This window comes from Rhinichthys klamathensis, unplaced genomic scaffold (assembly GCF_029890125.1).
Source record: "Rhinichthys klamathensis goyatoka isolate OS25496 unplaced genomic scaffold, OSU_Roscu_1.1 h1tg000035l_1, whole genome shotgun sequence".
Taxonomy (NCBI): Eukaryota; Metazoa; Chordata; class Actinopteri; order Cypriniformes; family Leuciscidae; genus Rhinichthys; species Rhinichthys klamathensis.
Genome location: NW_026606583.1, coordinates 4,993,561 through 5,013,543, shown reverse-complemented (window position 1 = coordinate 5,013,543; position 19,983 = coordinate 4,993,561). Strand labels below are relative to the sequence as shown.

The 19,983-nt window shown below is 36.5% G+C and overlaps 2 protein-coding genes across 6 annotated transcripts; both read left to right on the top strand.

Annotated features, from left to right (window-relative positions):
• The first annotated feature begins 1,041 nt into the window (after window positions 1-1,041).
• On the top strand, window positions 1,042-7,922 carry prrt2 (proline-rich transmembrane protein 2). Of its 3 annotated transcripts, none has more exons than XM_056245979.1 (5): window positions 1,042-1,315; window positions 2,252-2,537; window positions 5,130-5,437; window positions 6,352-6,481; window positions 7,662-7,922. In XM_056245979.1, exons 2-5 carry the CDS (start codon window positions 2,309-2,311, stop codon window positions 7,676-7,678), a joined length of 684 nt encoding a protein of 227 aa, XP_056101954.1. In that variant the 5' UTR covers window positions 1,042-1,315; window positions 2,252-2,308; the 3' UTR covers window positions 7,679-7,922. The 3 variants fall into 3 exon arrangements, with proteins under 3 accessions (XP_056101954.1, XP_056101953.1, XP_056101955.1); XM_056245978.1 differs by having other exon boundaries at window positions 1,042-1,321; XM_056245980.1 differs by having other exon boundaries at window positions 1,043-1,321; window positions 2,252-2,498.
• Window positions 7,923-11,515: 3,593 nt separating this feature from the next.
• On the top strand, window positions 11,516-19,257 carry cep55l (centrosomal protein 55 like). Of its 3 annotated transcripts, none has more exons than XM_056245973.1 (9): window positions 11,516-11,644; window positions 11,808-12,024; window positions 12,234-12,494; window positions 14,924-14,968; window positions 15,057-15,207; window positions 15,302-15,564; window positions 18,058-18,129; window positions 18,486-18,611; window positions 18,703-19,257. In XM_056245973.1, exons 2-9 carry the CDS (start codon window positions 11,827-11,829, stop codon window positions 18,910-18,912), a joined length of 1,326 nt encoding a protein of 441 aa, XP_056101948.1. In that variant the 5' UTR covers window positions 11,516-11,644; window positions 11,808-11,826; the 3' UTR covers window positions 18,913-19,257. The 3 variants fall into 3 exon arrangements, with proteins under 3 accessions (XP_056101948.1, XP_056101949.1, XP_056101950.1); XM_056245974.1 differs by having other exon boundaries at window positions 11,526-11,640; XM_056245975.1 differs by having other exon boundaries at window positions 11,547-11,648.
• The last annotated feature ends 726 nt before the right edge of the window (window positions 19,258-19,983 follow it).

Sequence of the window (19,983 nt, the reverse complement as noted above, 5' to 3'; positions counted from 1 at the left end):
GTATATTTTACTGTTTGTAAATGTATTTCTTTAAGTAATATAATGTTAATATACCAAACTACTTAAAGCTGCATAAACTAAAGTTATTAGTATATTTCAGTTCTAAAAGAACCATTTTTACTGTATTTCACAGTAGTTACAAATATGAAAATTGTTTAACTTGGGAATAACTTATTGTATTTAAAAAATATTGATTTTTTTTAAAAGTATTAAAATACATATTACTATGCATTTACATATTGTAAGAAATTAAACAAGTACAGTTAAATATGGGGAGAACATATAGTATTGTATTTTTGCAGTTTCAGTTCAACTCGAGGAGTTTTTACTGGTTTCCACTGTAAATTAGTCATTTAAAAAAAGTACAAAAAAATGTATTTTTCAGTTACAAAAGAACAATTTTAACAGTATTTCACATTACAGTTAAGTATATTGTTAAATATATTTAACAAGGCAGTATATTTAAATGTATTGTAAAATATACTTTTGATACCAAAAGTGATTTCTTTTGTAACACCACTTAAGACCTGCATAATTATTTGAATGCATTAATTATCCCTTAATGCACCTTATAATGTATTGTATGGTCTCATAAATAATTGTAACCACAGTTTTGATACATAAAACGTGTCTAACCTATTCATTGAAATTATACAACCAATTTTAGATGTAACAAGGAATCTGCAAATAAAGGCTAATGCTTTTTAACTTTGGTTGCGTTTATTTATGAAAATGCATTGCTTATAATTTTATAATGCATCATAGAACACCTTTATACATGAAGTGCTATCACATTTTTTCTTTTACAGTGTTTTTCTTTTGGGGGTCAAATAAGCTCACGTTGTAATGTTCATGATTCTTTGTTTTACTGAGTAATACATGAACTGCAAAGCCGACTTATTTTGTAGAAATGCTTGTTAATTGCAGCGTGTAGCAAAGGCACTCTAATATAACCTATGATTAGAAAACTAAAGCCTATAATCTGCCACAATGTGTCACTCATCCACTAGTGTTTTTCATCCACTAGCGTTTTTCATCACAGGGGTTTCCAGTGCGCACAGTTCGTGTAGTTTACTCATTTCACGCCGTCTTCCGTCCAGTGTGTGTGAGCCTGCAGACCTGAGAGGATCCCGAGACAACACGCGCTCTGATAGATCGACAACACCGTCACGCGCTGGTTTCTTTTCACGCGCAGTTCGACGATTAAATGCCACGCTGGAATATCGAATCGTCTTTAGAATCGCGCTCGCGAGTGTTTATGCAAATGCGTACGTGCGAGTCCAATCGTACATTGGCTTGAATCGCGCGCTCTAAGGTAGGTGTTATTTATACTAAATGTGTTAGTTATGTGTCCAAATTAACGTTTGAATGCTTTTTCATTTTCTGAAGGGCACACAAAAAACAAAGGGTTTCCCCAACCTGGATAGGCACCTGTGTTATCGGATGGATGAGGACAAAGAATGTTGTCCTATGAGGACTTTCTAATGTTTAACACTGTCCGTCGTTATTTATTCGTCATTATAGCGTATGGACCATGGACTAAATTATATTAACATTCTTGTTTTTCTACATACTCTCTCTCTCTCTCTCTCTCTCTCTCTCTCTCTCTCTCTCTCTCTCTCTCTCTCTCTCTCTCTCTCTCTCTCTCTCTCTCTCTCTCTCTCTCCATATGTCTCATATTTTCCCCACGGCTTTGTTTATTTGCCCTCATGTTCTCCGCGCGTATTCTTTAGAGCATCCTGTGATTATTTTCACTAACACCAGTAGGCTATTTTCTGTGAGAAATTTATTTATCCTTTGCTTAATAGTCATATTCAGTCTTATTATTGCTGTTATCATTAAATAAATATGTTAAGGATGTTCAAATCTTTCGACAGAATGTGGATTAATCCTGCTGTAAAAATGTTATAATCGTAATTGGGGTCAGTTTCATGACCCACATTTCTAGGTTAAAGGGTTAAAATGAGATAAACAACAAGCATGCATGTTAATGAACGAACCACATTGAGAGGATGATGAAAACGGTATTTTAACAAAGCAGACAAGGCTCTTTTGTGGGAAAAATAGGACTCAGATGCTGGGTCCTGCAGGATGTGATTTGAAGTCAGATGGTGTGTGTGTGTGTGTGTCTGTTGATGACACCATGTGCCGGAGTGTGAGTTTGCATCTCATCATGCTATTCCATGCACTCACAGCCGATGTTAATGAGATAACATAAATCTTGTTTCTCACCAATTTTCTCCGGTTTTAGCCACACCATCTGAACATCAACACAACACTGGCCAGCTTTGCAACCTCAGTCGTCTCTATGGAAACAGAGTACCATCAGGCGTCGTTGGGCTCTCTGGTTTGTACCCAAGACGGGGAGGCCATGAGCTGCCAGACCCCGGGCCCTGTTACATATCAGCCGGGGACCACCGGAGCGGGATCGGACTCCTTCCCATGCCTGCGCCCCCTCACATTCCCCCAGCAGTCCATTGAGGAGGCACGTTGCTCTGGTGAGGTCATCGTTATGGTCAAGGATAAAACAGAGAGTGGTAATTCATCATTTCATCAATAATATGTCATTTTGGAAGGGTTTTGTGAAGGAGGGGGGATAAGAATAATTGCTAAGAAAGCATCTGCCTTGCCTCCAGGAAGAACACATCAGGGACTTTCAGGTCCTGCTATGCCAATCACACTACAGTAATTTGCATACAGCAATCATAATGACTTTAAAAATGGCGTAATTAAACAGGCAACCAACAGAGATGAGTTGAGGGTTTTCAGTGCTCAAAAACAGCTGGTACAAAAAGACAGACTAAAAAGGGGGGGGGGGGGGGGGGGGGGGGGGATTTATATAATGTTTTCTAATCATATATATACTTTCTAAGAAGCCATTATAAAAACATGTGGCATGTGTTCAGTTTATTCCAAGGGCTTAAATTGAATGTCTGTGACAAATATAACAGACTGTTATAAATATTTATTAATTTTGTTATATGCTTGTTGGTTTTAAATGAGACAAGGGTGTAGAGTTACATTCAAGCTTAGCTATTTTAAGGCATGACAACATTTTCTTTAAGGAAAAAAACATTTATGTCCTTTTGGTGATCAAAAAAGAAACTTTTAAGGGATAAAATGATTGACTACAGGGGGACTTTTAAATTTCAGTTTTAGTAAATAGTAACTTTGTAGGTAACTCGTAGTAACTTTGCTAAGGCAACATTTCAACATTTCTCATTGTTTTTCAAGTTTACATTTTCAACTATATTTTATTTCTGTTTCTTTTTTAATCAACAAAAAATATTTGAAATACTCTTAGTTAACAATAACAACACTGAACCAGATCAATGTCAAATACAAAAGTAGCTGTCAATTCAAGATACACACGTCCCTGTTTCAGGTCTAGGAGTTGTTGAGGTGTGTTTTCTTCACATTCAGTGTTTTTAGAGCTGACTAGTTGTTTCGTTTTTAAATCGAAAACCACTTAATTAGCAACACATTCACAAAGACTCAATTCTAAGAGATATCTGACAGCTACAGGTCACTACAGAGGCACTAATACCATAAATAGATAGACCTAGAATAGAATATTATAAATGTTACATAACCAATCAAAAAGAACAATTACACTACAGGCGGACATTTTAAACCTGGGGCTTTTTGTTTTTTGAATCATATTTGCTCTAAAGCCTGGTTAATTTCTGATCCTGGTTATACAAAATAAATATATGATGCATCATTTCAAGATTTAATGAGCAAATAGCTTTTAAAAATGTAAAAATAAAAGTGAAAATGATTCATTCAGAGCACACTTCCCAGCATGCAGCACTGGTTTAGAGGAACAGTTTGCTGCACTGCAAATCCGATCATTGTAAATAATGCATTGTAAATCTGGTTGTTTGTTGACTAAACACAGAGTGACCGAGGCCGAGAGCTGGCCGTGGACGAGCACAGCGACTCTTCTCCACTGTTATGTTGTTTACTGTGGCCTGGTGATGCTCTGAGTTCGTTTAAGGTTAAGAGCGACATGGCAAATTATTTATTTCCCTTCTTTTTACAGTCGCTGAGTGTGTCGTAAATACTCTTAATTAAATTAAAGTTGTGCATCCTAATCAAAACTGCCAACGGGGCTTCCTGGCAGGAGGCATGACAGAGATTAGTGAATTAATTGCATTGGTGGCCATTTAATTAAAGTTGGTTTCAAGAGCACGGCATCCTGGGCAATAACACACATCATCACATTTGGAGGGAAACATGGTGAGACAAACAATAATGATGACAGACAGTTACAAAAAAAGAAAATGATGGTCTCTCTTAGTAATTATTTGAATATTGAATGTGCACAACATTATATAAAATGATTGTCCTATTATACACTACCGATTAAAAGTTTGGAACTATTAAGATTTTTATAATCAATTATAATTAGTGCTTTATAACTATTAATAATGCTTTTTATTATTAACAGTTAGTTCATATTTTTTATGGAATCCAAGATAGATTTGGTTTCATAATTCTTAGATGAATAGAAAGTTCAAAAGAACATCATTTATTTGAAGTAGAAATCTTATAAATGCATTCACTGTCACTTTTGTTCAATTTAATGCATCCTTACTGAATTAAAGTGTTTTACCAATACTTAAACTGTTGAATAAGTAGTATATCATGGTTTCCACAAAATATGAAGCAGCACAACTGTTTTCACCATTGATAATAATAATAAATGTTTCTTGCGCAGCAAATCATCATATTAGAGTGATTTCTGAAAGATCATGTGACACTGAAGACTGGAGTAATGATGCTGAAAATTCAGCTTTGATCAGAGGAATAAATGACATTTTATATTATATTCAAATAGAAACGAGTTATTTTGAATTGTAATAATATTTCACAATATGACTGTTTTACTGCCATTTTAATCAAACAAAAGCAGCCTTGGTGAGCATAAGGGTCTTATTTCAAAAACATAAAGAAATCGTAATTATTCCAAACTACCTTACCGGTAGTGTATGCATTCTCTAAGATGGATAGATAACATTGATAATGTTACCTTTAAAACTACCTTTGTCTCATCATAGGATCAAGTAACAAAGTTACCAGTTTTATTATTTTTGTTCGCTCACATCCTCTCTTTCTTTTGGCAGGTGATGGGATTTGTTCCCCGAACAATGCTTTTGCATCCAAACCAATTCTCTCCTCTCCTCCTCGCCGGCATCATTCTGTTCCTAATTCACACCATCCACATGTGGGCCGCACTCGGATGGGCAGCCGCTCCAGCTCCATCGCCTACACGGCGTTCTCCCCGCGGCCCTCTATCTCACGCCACTCCAGCATCGCCACCAACCCCCCGATGGACCGCTCCAAACCCAAAGACTACCTCATCCTCGCTGTCATCGCCTGCTTCTGCCCGGTCTGGCCAATCAACATTGTGGGATTTGTTTACTCCATCATGGTATGTAGAACGTGTAGGGCCTTTTGGGTCATTCTGCAGGATGCCATTTGTGTCCCTCGTATACTTCATTTTAACAACGAATAGCTAACTTTTCATTTTTTTTTTTCTTTTCATATTTTAAACATTTTTAAATCAAAATGTGTTAATATTAACATTTCACCAAACATATAGAGAGAAAAAAAATCCAGGTTAAAGTTTTATTTTATTTGTTGTGTTTTCTTTTTTTGGCCAAGTCTCCTTGTTTATTAGTAAATATACACATTTTAATAATAATAAAAAATACAGTGTATATAGAGCTGCGAGCATTTTGTCTTTATACTGTATTAGTTTTCAGTTTATTGTTTTATTACAAAGTAGTTGTGTATCAGCCTTGTTACCATCAAATATTCCATTTTAAAGTTTGAACTATTCCATAAATAAATATGTAATGGCATCAAGTCATTATATTTAATGTTTTGTTACATTTGTCAGTATGGAGAAATCTTAAAGTCAACCCTGTTACCATGATTTTGTATAGTAAACAGCTGACACTTGGAGTATTATTGAAGTATTAGTATTGGATATTTACTGAAATATAATTTTGTAAAACTTGAGCACAAGACTTATAATGTCAATCCAGTTACCATCAACCCTGTTACTTTTCTGGAGGAATAGTTATATTCTAATATATATTCAATTTTAATAATGACATTGACCTTTAAACACATTATGTCCAATAGAAATCTAATCTTACAAAAATTACTTAATCAAATAGGTAAATTTGCTTCATTACATGATCACTTTTCTCTATGTAATAATATCAAATGGAGATGCAAAATGATCATTTTTCCCTCAGTATACCAGACTGAATTTTTAATTGTGTGTTACAATAAGTGAGATGAGTCAGACTTTAATGGAACGGTGTCATGTTCTAGTCCCGGAACAGTCTGGAGCAGGGGAACGTAGACGGAGCGAGACGCTTGGGTCGCGTGGCGAAGCTGCTCTCTGTGGTCTCACTGGTGGGAGGAGCGCTCATCATCATAGCATGCGCCGTCAATCTGTCAAGTAAGCGATCTCTAACCTCTTCGCCCATGCCTCATGGGTCTTTCTCCACACTCACTCAACATGAAATATGCTCTTCAATGCTGGATATTAATGCATTCTATCTCAGAATCCCAACTCTATTCATAGGCCATCTAAGTAGGTCAAGAACCAGAGAATCCTTTGTATCTAGAGATTTTCTTCTCTCTGTTCCTTTGAAGTGTTTAAATACTTCTACTTTTTTCCCAATGGGCATTTAGCTTTTTTGCTCTAATGTTGGGAAAATTTGTACAAAGCTATAGATGATTAGAAGACCTTTACCGTTAACACAGATTATTTGTAATCACTTGAATAATGAATGATATTAGGCAGATGTAAAGATGTCACAGTTGCAAACACTGTTAACGTCAATGAAGCGGCACTCGACACAACCCATTTACTTGCAATATGTGACGCATTTCAGAGTGAACAGGATTTTCAGTTAAAAAATAGGACAGGACTGGATTTAATCCAATGAGAATTGATTGGATTATATAAAGTGAGTGTTACATATTACATAAGATAAGTGACGTCAACGAAAAGTATATATGTATTTATTTATTTAAAAATCTATTACAAAGGATTTGTTTAATATCAACCCTGTTACCATGATTTTGATTAGTAAACAACTATAATTGGAATAGTATTGAAATATTATTGTTATTGGATATTTACTAAAGTATTGATTTTACTTTTTAGTAAACACACACACACACACACACACATATACAGTATATATATATATATATGTACATATACATACACTGTGTATATACTGTATATACTGATGTTAGATGCTGATTTAGTTTGGACACCCTTGACTGAATTAATGTTTCCAAATTATGACACGAATTTCTTTGCAAAACTGCATTAACACTATAAAGTTTGGGGCCAGAAAGATTGTAAGGATTACAAAGAAGACAGCAAGTATCCAGCTTTGATCACAGGAATAAATTACATTTTAAAATATATTCAAATAGAAAACACTTATTTTAAAATCGCAATAATATTTCAACATTTTTTCCTGCATTTTTTGACTTTCAAAAATATTAAAAGATCTTCCCGACCACAAACTTTTGAACAGTAGCATACTGTTAGTGTAGTGTGCTTTTATGTGTTGTTTTTTATATTAACATTAATAACATGATTTATCTGTGATTTTCAGTCAATATAAAATCCTGAGAGCGTTGAGCGTGCCATGGAATTCAGCTTCGCATCGGACCACTGACCCGGACGCCACGGCCCTTTTGTTTTGCCCCACCGGCCGCTGCTGTGACGGCAATCACATCTCAGAGAGCAATCGATCATCAGATGTCTTTGTTTTCTGAAAGAACCCTTGAATTAATCTGCACAAACATGCCATCCTTCAAACAGATGGAGCAGGACGCTTTCACTGAGGTCTCACACGGAACTGAGATTAGTTCCTTGGCACTTACTCAGAGGTGTATGGTGCTCTTCATGGGTAACAGCTCTCACACCTAAACATGAAACAATATGGCTCACATTCTGTAAAGACTACTCACACGCTGTTGTACAGGAGAATTGCTGGTAAAGCAAAAGTATTTTCCTTCTCCAGAAGCAGAAAATAAGCCAAATCAATATACAGACGTGGGTTTGTCTGATTATTCCCTTCCAGTATCCAATGAGAATGTCTGAAGATTTCACTGTGGACGTCCTCGCTCGTGAGAAAGCTCACGTATAACTGGAGTCACTATATAATCATTATATCAGAGACACACTTGATTCACTATGTTGGCAACATTTGTTCTGTTTTCAAAACCTCAGAGAACCGTTGATGAGAAGATCACCTGTGAGTAAAGAGGAGAGATATCTTAGTAACAATGTCATTTTATACTGTAAATCAGGACTTTTAAAAAAGTAAGGAAAAATGTTTGATTTATTTTCTGACATACATTCGGAGTTTTAAATCATGAAACACTTTATTTCATTATTGTTTAATATTTTCACTTTATCAAAATGACAATCCAATTTTTTCTTTGTCTGTTGTTTGTCATTTGACATAGAAACTTTTGACTGTTCTTGGCCATGACTTGTGTTTAGTCATGCATAGACAAAATGTAGCTAATAATGTTTTGGAAAATCCCAAATTAGAATTTGCAACATCCTCACCCCTTTTGATAAAGCAATATGCAAGCACTCGCAGGCAAGAACGATTTTCATCACATGGTAAAAGTGTTTCTTTATGAAAACACACTGTATCTGCTGCAAACCTTTGTATTGAACTGTGTTGTTGGGTGATTTACAAACACTGTGTAATTTGAAATATCTGTAGCTAAATGTAGCCGAATCACAACCGAATCTTGCAATATAAGCGTTGTGTTAATGAACTTTCCTGTAGATCCAAATGGGACATTTGGCTGGTAATACAAGCTTGTGGGGTTCTGGAAGCGTAAACTACTGTAGGTTTTGAGTTGTATATAAAAAGTAATGTAAGATGATGAGATTTTGACAAGTGGGACGTTGGATTTGTAACAATGGTGGGCAATATCATCATTTTCTGGTTGTGAATGGATGTAGCTTGTGAATTTTACTTCTGTTTAGATTCAATGGTATTGCATATGCTATACTATAAAATGTGTGATGTGTGAATAATTATATTTAAGGTAGGTCCTGTAGGTTAAATCCATGTCTTTCTATCTTTTTTTATATTTATTTTTAATACAGCTTTTCTTTTTCCTAATAACCTTTTGGCACATGGGATTACAGTCTTGTTTGAGTCTGCCCTATAAAAGGATAAAGAGCTGAAATGTATGAAATATTTAGCTTAAACGTTGTGCACTTATTTTTGCATGCTCCCTTTCTTTCTCAAATATTTTGATAGTCTTGTAAGCAGCACTATATCCCTCTATGTATCCTCCTTTGGGAAACAGAATAAAGGACTGAAAGATGTGAAACAGATGTGAATTCTTGCCGTTGTCTGACTACTGGATTGTTTTGGGGTTTTTTTTGTCCTCAATAGTAAGAGGGACTAAGTGAGTTTGAATCTTCCGTTGCCAGGGAAACCGTCTGCCTCTCTTCAGGTGTGTGAGACATGAGAATTAGACTGGACATATTGAAGACAGCATGGAGAAAACAGTGTGAAAATGGAGTTATATATAGGTTTTTCGATTCATTTGTGTGCCGTACTGCCGTTACTTGGTCATAGAGATGGGAGAGGGCTCTTTTATTTACACATTTTTCACATATTTTGCTAAGAAATGCTATGTTTGAAATACGAACAAACAACAGACAGACAGAGATAGATAGATAGATAGATAGATAGATAGATAGATAGATAGATAGATAGATAGATAGATAGATAGATAGATAGATAGATAGATAGATAGATAGATAGATAGATAGATAGATAGATAGATAGAGATAGAATAAAAAAACGTAGAATAAAAGAACAAACAAGGTCAGAATAAGAGAGTGAGTGAGAAATAAAAGATGGCTGCCATTATCCAGTGAAGCGAACACTGAAGGGGTGGAATGAGAAAGTCTCGAGGGAGGAAGAGTACTAGGCAGCCAGGAGGGAATAGATATTTAATGAGGAACCACATTCTAGCCTTTAAATCTGCTGTAAACATCTAACGCCGCTTGAATGATGTTTACACTGAACTGGAGGATCATCACCGAGCGAAGGAATGAGATCAGTGTGTGAACGACAGCTTCATTTCATCCTGAGATCCCGAGATCACAGCTGCACTCCTGCTGAACGCTCTGTGGACTCCCGTCATTCAGTATTTATTACAGTGGAAATCCTGGCAGACTCGTGGGGGGAGAAAAGCTTTCTTCAAGCCTTTTCCCTCCTCTCTGGCAGAATCCTGGGTTAGCTGGATTTCGAGGATGGATTTCGCATTAAGCACTGAATTCACAAATGAATACTGCTGCAAGAGTGTGGAGGATTTCTGATAATGAAAATCAAAAAAGTCTTTCAACACCCAAATCCCAGATATACCCAGAGCCCAGATATATGAGGCCCATGTTGTACTTCTGGAGGGCGAGGTGTGTGTGTGTGTGTGTGTGTGTGTGTGTGTGTGTGTGTGTTTGAGTGAGTGATAAACAGCTGCATCAGCCTGCTGTGTCATTAGTACAGATTATTGCAGTTGAGTGCAGATGCAGCACTAAAACCCAAACATCATCCCCCGCACAGCAACACTGACCTTGCCAGAACCAACCAACAGGAAAGAAACTAACTTTAAAACATGTCCTCGTTTGCCAGCATCACCAGATTTACTGACACATCTGTTTTTGAAACTAACTGGCATAGCCTATCTATCAGAGATGAGTATCAAAAGCAACGATTTTAAATAGAAGCGTATCAAAATAGACCCACCTAAATTACTTTTTGTTTAATTATTTATTTACACATTTTCAGCAAGTCATAGCATTTTCACAGAGTAAGATCACCGTTATATTGTCATTTGAATGACCCATGTGCATTCAAATTAGTGAGAATAAATAACTTATAAGCAAACCATTCAAAAGTTTGGGGTCATTGAATTTATTTTAATTCATACTTATATTAAATAATACCTTTATTCAGCAAGATCAAACGTGACTATAAAAAAATATCACAGTTTTTATAAAAAATAGCAGCAAAAATTCAGCTTTGCCATCACAGTTAGAAATTACATTTAAAATATTTTAAATGAGAAAAGTTATTTTATGTGTAATTACTGTATATTGATAAAAATAATTGCCGCCTTGGTGAGCATTAGAGACTTCGTTCAAAAACTGACTCCAAACTTTAATAACGGTAGTGTAAACGAAATGGAAATGTATTATTGTTATTTTTGTTGTTGTTGTTGTTTACATTTTGTGCCTTATTTAGTTGCATATAAATATTTTAGACAACGGATTACATTACAGATGGTTTTTATTGTAATACTGCATTTTACAGACATTAAACAGGTATCAATAACGTTAGCCTATCTGTGGACTGAAGATAAAACTGCAAGATATTTGTTCACAACATACGTTACAGAATCAGCGCCATCTGTCTTCACCCGACGACTGCGTTCCGGATATGACGCAGGACGCGCACTATTTGAACTTGTTTTCAATATCACGGAAGTGAAACAGAACCGTTTCCTCACAGATTGATGTTGCTCTACTGCTACACCTAAGCATTCATTCTTGTGCGTAAGTAAATACTTTATTTGTTTTATTCAGAATATTTTGTATAACCCTCAGTCTTAAATCAAGCAGAACTTTCGCTATTCGCTATTTACTGTGCTTTTACTTTGGAGGTTCACGGGTCCTATTCATTTCGATTTTGTTATGGTTCGTTTTACACATGAAAAAGCTGAGACATCACTCCAGACATGGCAGCGAAGGGGGCAAAGGAGACTCTCGTGAATAAACTGGGCTTTAAAAGCAACAGCTCGAAGTCAGTGGACATGGAGATCGAGAAACTGAAGAGAGAGAATCAGCAGCTGAAGAAAAGTCTGGAGGACATGATGAAGAGAGCTGGAAGACATCAACACACACATCCAGACTCGGACAAAGCCAAACTCCTGGAGGTGAACTCATGCCTGCTTTCTACCTGAAATCTGACGGAGCTTTGTTTAAAATGTCAACAAATAAAAATCAAGATGTCTGTGTCATTCTGTAAATGTTTATAAATATATATAGAGATGTGTTTATGTAGATAGATGTAATATTCTCTACATTTCCTCGTTATGAAGTGAACGATTATCATCCTGAACATATGATCTCTTTTGTGCCTCAGAGGATTCTGTCCCTGGAGACTCAGAGGGAGAGGAACTCTCAGCAGCTGCTGGTGAAGGATCAGGAGGTGTGTGTCCTCAGACAGCAGCTCCGCTCCGCTCACGGGGACGTGGTGTCTTCACTGCAGAACCAGCTCGAGGAGAAGCAACAGGAGGCCGAACAGAGAGAGAAACAGTTTCAGGCTCTCTCAAAGGAGACCGAAGACCTGAAAAACAAGTATTGTGTGGTTTCCGAGAGGTGTGACACACTTGAGAAACAAAAGGTAGGGGAGTTGACTTAAGACCCTCCATATGGCATTAGGGCTTTTTTCTTTAACTTTATTTTACAAGTGTACTGTTAAGAATTTTGAGCTTGAAAAATGCAGTTTCTACTTCTGTCATGAACCACTGTCATGGTTAAATAAGATATTAAATAAATGTAAAAATAAAATGAAAGATTAAATGTGTGTGTGTGTATATATACACACAGTCAGGAATTGGCAGGGTCCCTATATGTATTTACTGTAAATTATATACTATATTTTAGATTATTTAACCATAGTCTATAACCATAGAAAATGCATTTCAAAAGCTCAAAATTCTTAACGGTACACTTTCCGTTCTCTCTTATTAATTTAAGGGATAGTTGACCCAGAAATAAATATTCTGTCATTAATTACTCACCCTCATGTCATTCCAAACCCTCCAGTCTTGATCGCTTTATATGATGAACAGATTCAATTTAGGCTTTTATTCACATATAAACATTGATCAGGAAACATAAACAGAAGCTCAACCGAACTTGCTTGATGCGCGAGAACAAACCTCATTGGTTCTTGCTGAAGCTCAAACGTGCTGCGTAACACGAGAATGAACCTCATTGGTTCTTGCTGAAGCTCAAACGTGCTGCGTAACACGAGAATGATGAACCTCATTGGTTCTCGCACGTCAAGCGAACATGCTTGAGCTTCTGTTTACCTCAACTGATGTGTGAGTTGATGAATGTCTATATGTGAATAAAATACTAAATTCAGTCTGTCCATCATATAAAGTGATCGAGTCTCTTCGGAAATTTGAACAATGATGAGAAACAAAAGTCTTATGGGTTTAGAACGGCATGAGGTCGTTATTAATGTAATTAATGACAGAATTAGCATTTTTGGGTGAGCTATCTCTTCAAAGACCTACAGAAATGACTTTGTTTTTATGTGCATATTTACTTTTGGGCTTATTAAAATAAGCACTATTTTTATTTGTGTGTGTGTGGTGGGGGGGTTAGTATGTCATTTCCTGTCATTTAGCATCAAGGTATTTCCAGGCACTTGAGTGCATGATGAGGTTCTTACACTAGATGTCAGCATTTCATCTCAAACAACTATTTTCTTACTCCGAGAAGCCGCCTAACTAACTGATGGAGTGATGTTAATAGACCACAAGTAACTATTTTAATAATGATGAAATAATAAAAAAATGTAATATTTGAATCTAAATTGTTTTATTATACCAATAATATCATTGGTCAACTCAATCACAGTCTTCTGTCAAGAAGAGTTCAGACTTCTTGGATTCAGTTCAGAGTTCAGGAAAATCATGTGCTACCAACACTAGACTAGGGTTAATGTTCGGGTTAGGGGTTTGTGTTTGTGTAGGAAATCAGCACAGTGATTCTCAAGACCAATGAAATCTTTAGGATTTGCTCATAACTGGTTAGGGAGGGGTAATATATTTGCATAAAATTCAATAATTTCATCAAGAATCTTTAATTCCTTAATCGTAGACACAATCTTATGAATCTCTCAGAGCTTTGTGAAAGCACACAAATTCCTGTCGTCCATTTGAATAAATAAACACTGGAATTTTTAAATGTAAATATTCTCAAATAAACTCTTATTGAAATTAAATTAAAGTCAGTGGGCCTTAGCTCTGCCATTGTAACCTTTTTATTATTAAATTATGCTAACAATTCATCCTTGTAAGAGATTGTCAGCCTGTTGGTTGAAGTTCTGATCAGTTTGATTGTCTCAGCGGGGCATCGGTCAAAAATGTGCTCGGTTTGCACTGTACAAGATTGGTGTTTTTGCTTATAGGGGTGTAAATCTGACATTTCATCACCATACGATCGGACATTGATTCTCTTAGCCAGCGTTACTTACGATATTTGCTGATGCCTACAAAAACATACTGTGATACGGTTACATTTTGATTAGATTCAGAGCCCTGCGATCGATATATGGATATTACAGTATTATGTGCCTATTTTTCACAATCAGTTACATTTTTATTAGCTCACAAATGCAACCAAAATATAACAGGAACATTTAACAGAAAATTGCACATTCTGTATCGCAACTGGAACATCCACAACAAATAAATATGAAAAGTAATAAAATGTTGCACATAAACTCATCAAAAAGCTCAGTGCCAATTTAACCTCTTTTTATACTTTGACATCTTTTTACACATTGCATCAATGCATCATATTCTTTGTTAATCATTTAATGTATGCATTGGTCCAAATCGATGTGTCATTGGTTAAAGATTGGGCTAGTAACCCATAAATTGGTGGTTCAAGAAGAGGCTAAGTAATTTATGTAAGATGTGAAAGGTTTCATCTTTCTTATAATTTATAAGATGCATTTTTCTTCTTTGCGATTTCAATTGTAATCATCCTAACACATTTATCTGGTGTTGATTTTGTGTTTTTTCCTGACAGGTTTCATCTGGTGAGCTTGCGACAGTGCAGGAGCAGTTGCGAGATGTGAGTTCACCACCCAAGAGTTCAGATGAGGCGTTCCTGCTGCTTTCTGCCAGATCTGTTCATCACCTCTCTCTGTTTCTGAGTACAGGCTCTGGAGAAGAACCATAACTGGCTTGTTTACGACCAGCAGCGGGAGGCTTATGTTCAGGGCGTCTTAGCCAAGACCAAGGAGTTTGAGACGCAGTTAAATGAAGCAAATAAAGCACTCCAACAACAGCACAAAGAAGCCAGTTCAGATGGTCAAAATTCTTTAGACACTCAAAAGTGGACAGAATAAAATTGTGGGTCTATATAATCCAGTATCATCATTCGTTCTCTCTTCTTGCCCCACAGGCCAGTCTGCGCAGGAGGCTCAGCGCGAGCTGGAGGCCGAACGGGCCCGTGTGAGCCGCTTCCAGACAGAAGTTAAGGATCTGAGAGGGAGGTATGAGGAGAAGAGCAGGGAAGCGGCTCAGGCCCGGGAGCAGCTCCTGGAGGAGAGGAGAAGAGACCGAGAGACTCTGCAGGAGGAGAGGAGGTGTTCATCAGAGCGAACTGCTCGACTGCACGCTGAGCTGGAGGACGAGAGGAAGAGGGTGGCCGAACTACTCATGCAGGTACACATGCAGAATTCGCTGTTATCAAATATGAACCTCATTTTGGGTGTTAGATCAATATGGACTTTTTATTTGGAGAGCAGGGGGGCCAAAGGTCCTTCTCATGCCAATATACATTATGCAGTTTTAGTTGGCAAGTACATATATTGCAATTTTGTCAATCATGTACATATATTTTATTTGAATAATAACAGAATGCAATGGACTCGTTTAGCCTCAGTGGCCAGTCTGGCCGCCACAATTTCAATATTAAATCTTGAAGAACAGGACAAAGCAATATGGAGCTTATTGGGGGTCATTGATGTTATCATTTAATATAGTAATATGTTATGTTTACTATACCTGCAATCATGAATTTTGTGCTGATGATAAATTGTCATACCGACAATCACAATTAATGATTTACTGTAATTCTCTGTAGTTTTGTTTGTCGCAGGCTGATTTAACCCACAAAAACCTTTATTTCTTTGTGTGCTTTGCAAAAGTGTTTTTTATTGTTTGGCAAAAATGTGATTCAAATAGAAAAAACTGCACAATTATCTAAAATAATTGTGATTAGATCAAAAATCCACGATCAGTTGATTAATCAATAATCGCGACAGGCCTGATGTTTTCTATACTTTGTAGCAAGTTAGCTTAAAAGAAATATTAATAATCAATCATAACTTGTTATAATTGATTATGAATATTTTGGATCAGTTAATAGAATCAACTTAATGTTGTAAAATTGATATTACAATCAATTAACCTGTTTGTGCCGTGAACACTCAGTGTTAATGGTTTATTAATTCTCAGAAATGTACATTTCTGGGGTATGGGAAATGTCTTTCTTACTGTACAGTAATATTCCGAGCCTGTAGTCAAAATCTACATGATTAGGGACTCCAGTGAGTACGGTATATGAGCTTGAGACACGGACAACTTTACGTGTGACATGAACAAGACTTTAATAAAGGGATACTCCACCCAAAAATGAAAAGTCTGTCATCATTTACTCACCCTCAAGTTGTTGCAAACCTGTATGAGTTTCTTTCTTCTGCTGAACACAAAGGAAGATATTTTGAAGAACGATTGGAACCAAACAGTTGTGGGGCACCATTGACTTCCATAGTAGAAAAAAAAAATACTATGGAAGTCAATGTTGCCAAATTTCCAATCGTTCTTCAAAATATCTCCCTTTGTGTTCAGCAGAAGAAAGAAACTCATACAGGTTTGCAACAACTTGAGGGTGAGTAAATGATGACAGAATTTTGGGTGGAGTATCCCTTTAACTAGACTAAACATTTAAACTACTCTAACATACACATACATACATGCATACAGTTTCCCAAGGGAAAGAGAGCTGGAGCAGAATACAGGAAAGCAAGAAGTTCTAGCATTGTTTGAAGTTCAGCAGATCAACAGCCTGAGCAAACCATCAGTTTAGTTCTAACACGCCCTTCTTAAAAAGTGGTAAGGACACTTAATGTATCAAATAATGAGACTAAATTTGATACTTGCATGTCTCGCCCATTTGAATTAAACTGTCCTGATGAAATTTGTTGAGGCTCCAGTTGATCTTTGCTGATGTGGTCTTGATGAGAGAGAGCCAGTGTGAGTCAGAGGATCTTTGGTGAATGGAAGGACAAGGCCGCATCCGGGCACAAGCTTGGGGGTCCTTGGAAAACTTCAGTTCAGCATCATCTTCACATCAGGATTTCAGAAAAGAACTAAAAGGGCGTGATCTTGTGATCAGTGATTTTTAAAGCGTGAAGATCTCACACCCTCTGGAGGGTTGTGAGCCAATAAGTTGTTCCCTTTGGAGGGAATTTCTTTACGACCTTTTATTCAAGCAGGCCTCTGAACATGTCATTTGATTGGGTGTTTAACAAAAGAATCTTCTTGATTCTTATAATACTAATGCGTCACAAAGTTAGCAAAATGTAATGTGAATTGAACAGAAAACTGTGAGATCTACCAGATTATCATCCATGAGTAATTGTCTGGTTCCCTTTCGTCGGTCTGCATTTGGACTATCGTCTTTCGCAGTGAAAGCTACTAATCAGTGGAATGCCTTAGCAGAGGATATAAAAGGGTGTAAAGCTCTTGGTCTTTATAAATTGAAGTTAAAATCTTTTTTTTAAATCGAACCAACACTGTAAACATTGAGATTGAGCACAGAAAAATGTTGATCAAACTGCTTGTAACGTTATTTTACGTAACGTCACATTTACCTCTGAAAAGCCATTCAGCTCATCGCTCGCTCGCTGGCTAGAAAAATGAACACTTCAATGAATCGATATTGAATTGATTTAAATTGCAAGTTTTTGAATCGAATTGGGAAAGTTGTGTCGATGCCCAGCTCCGTTTCCCAAATACTGTCCATTTTGGCTTCAAGTGCTTTTGGGAAACGCATCCTTGGTTATATTGGTATATATCTACTCATTTTATTTGACAGACATATTACCTGTATTTGCTAGACAAAATGAGCTATTCTTTTTTCTGTTTTGAAAGGTGAACCGATTGCAGAAATCCCTGATGAATCAGCAGGAGGAGCAGAAAAGAATCGCTATATTGGAACAACAGGTATTCAGATCATCCTTCAACACTAGCTTTCATTCCTGGGTCAATGACATGAAAATCTTTTTTTTTTTAATTTTTTTAATCTTGCTCATGTTTTTGACTTGTGATATGTATTTTGAGTGTATATGCCCCCTACTGCTGATTTGTGCTGCTCGGACTGATCTACTTTAAACAGCGTTTCTCACAAATCGCTTACTACGCCTTTAATGGTTACACCACATGACATATTTTTAAACCAAATGAAGCCAACATTAATTTCTAAGACATGCACTTTGCACATGGATTTTAAACTACGGAAGATTAATGAAGTTTTTTTTTTTTGGTGTTATCACCCTTATTTGTCATTGACCATCCTACAGATCCATTTGTCAGCCAAAGAATCTGAAAATGAAAAAGTAGACCGTCAAACTTTACAGCACCAACTGCACAAAGTTTTGAAAGAGCTACGGAAGGCCAGAGACCAGATTACACGCCTGGAGTCTTCCGTAAGTTCTGAGATACTCCTTGATGCGTCCCGACATGATCATTGACATTTTTATCATGTAATAATATGCTTGTATTGACCTTGTGCCTCAGAAACAGCAGAGAGAGTCTCGTTTCTCTGAGCCCAGCTCATGTAACAGGATGGATTTTGAAAGACTGACTATTCAAGATCGAACCACGTCTCCATCTAAAGTCCATAACATGCTAGACGAGAGTATGCTGGAGTGTCCGAACTGTGGCGCTTCTTACCCCACCAGCCAGCACAGAGAGCTGCTCGCACACCTCGACTACTGCTTCAGATAAAAGTCACCATTCTAAAGTAATGTTTCAGTATTTTAGATTTACTTGTTTCATCATATATATATTTTTTTAAAGAACAAAGTAGTCACATTTTTAAATTCTTGATTGTGAAAAGTTTGAAGGGACTTTTCTTTTATTCTTAAAAGTATGTTTACATGGGGCATATTTAAAAATATTTTAATTTATGAGTTTAAATGTATATTATTTTCTTAGTTTGCTTTTGGTGACCAGGTTGCTCTTTTATATGCTGTTCATATAATCAGTGTTGTACCCAAAAAAAAAACATTTTTCACATAGTCCTTCACTGAATTGTCAACTCTACTTGAATAAAAGAAAAAAGACAGAAAACCCCCCTGTGTTTGTCTTGTATCCTCGTTTTCCCTTGTATCCTCATGGCACCTCTGAAGTGTTACTTGTCTAGAAACGACTCCAATCCATCAGTCCTGACTTTGCAAACCAAATCTGTCTTGAATTAGACTGCATTAAACTATTTAAAGGTGGGATTAGGTGAAGGCACAGTAGCCACAGGAGAACGAGTTTATTAACTCTTCGATTCCGGGAAGTGTCATACATTTTTTCATTGCCAGTTAAGCAATATATTTGAGTAAGGATAACTGGCAACAACAATAAATACATTTAGAGAGGAAAAAAAGCATATACTCAGGACATTGTTAATGTCTAAACTAAACTAAATTCAATCAATAGATCCCTGGTCATCTATGAAGGCATAGGACATACAATATATATATATATATATATATATGCTATATACACAGGGCTTGACATTCACTTTTTTGCTCACCAGTCAACTGGCTAGTGGTTTTCCAAAGTTACTTTTATGGGAACCCAATACACAATATTGGGTCCACGAGAATGAGATGAGACGATATTTTAACACTTTTTTTTTAATAGTCTTTTATTCGTCTGAGTGTGTTTTGAAATGGTATAACTGATATAGGGCTGTGTCACTAACTATTATTTTGGTAATCAGTCGATTATTTTGACAATTGAGTAATCGGAGAATATTTGTGGTAATAAAACCAGACTTGTGAATAATAGCCTTTAAAGTCCCCA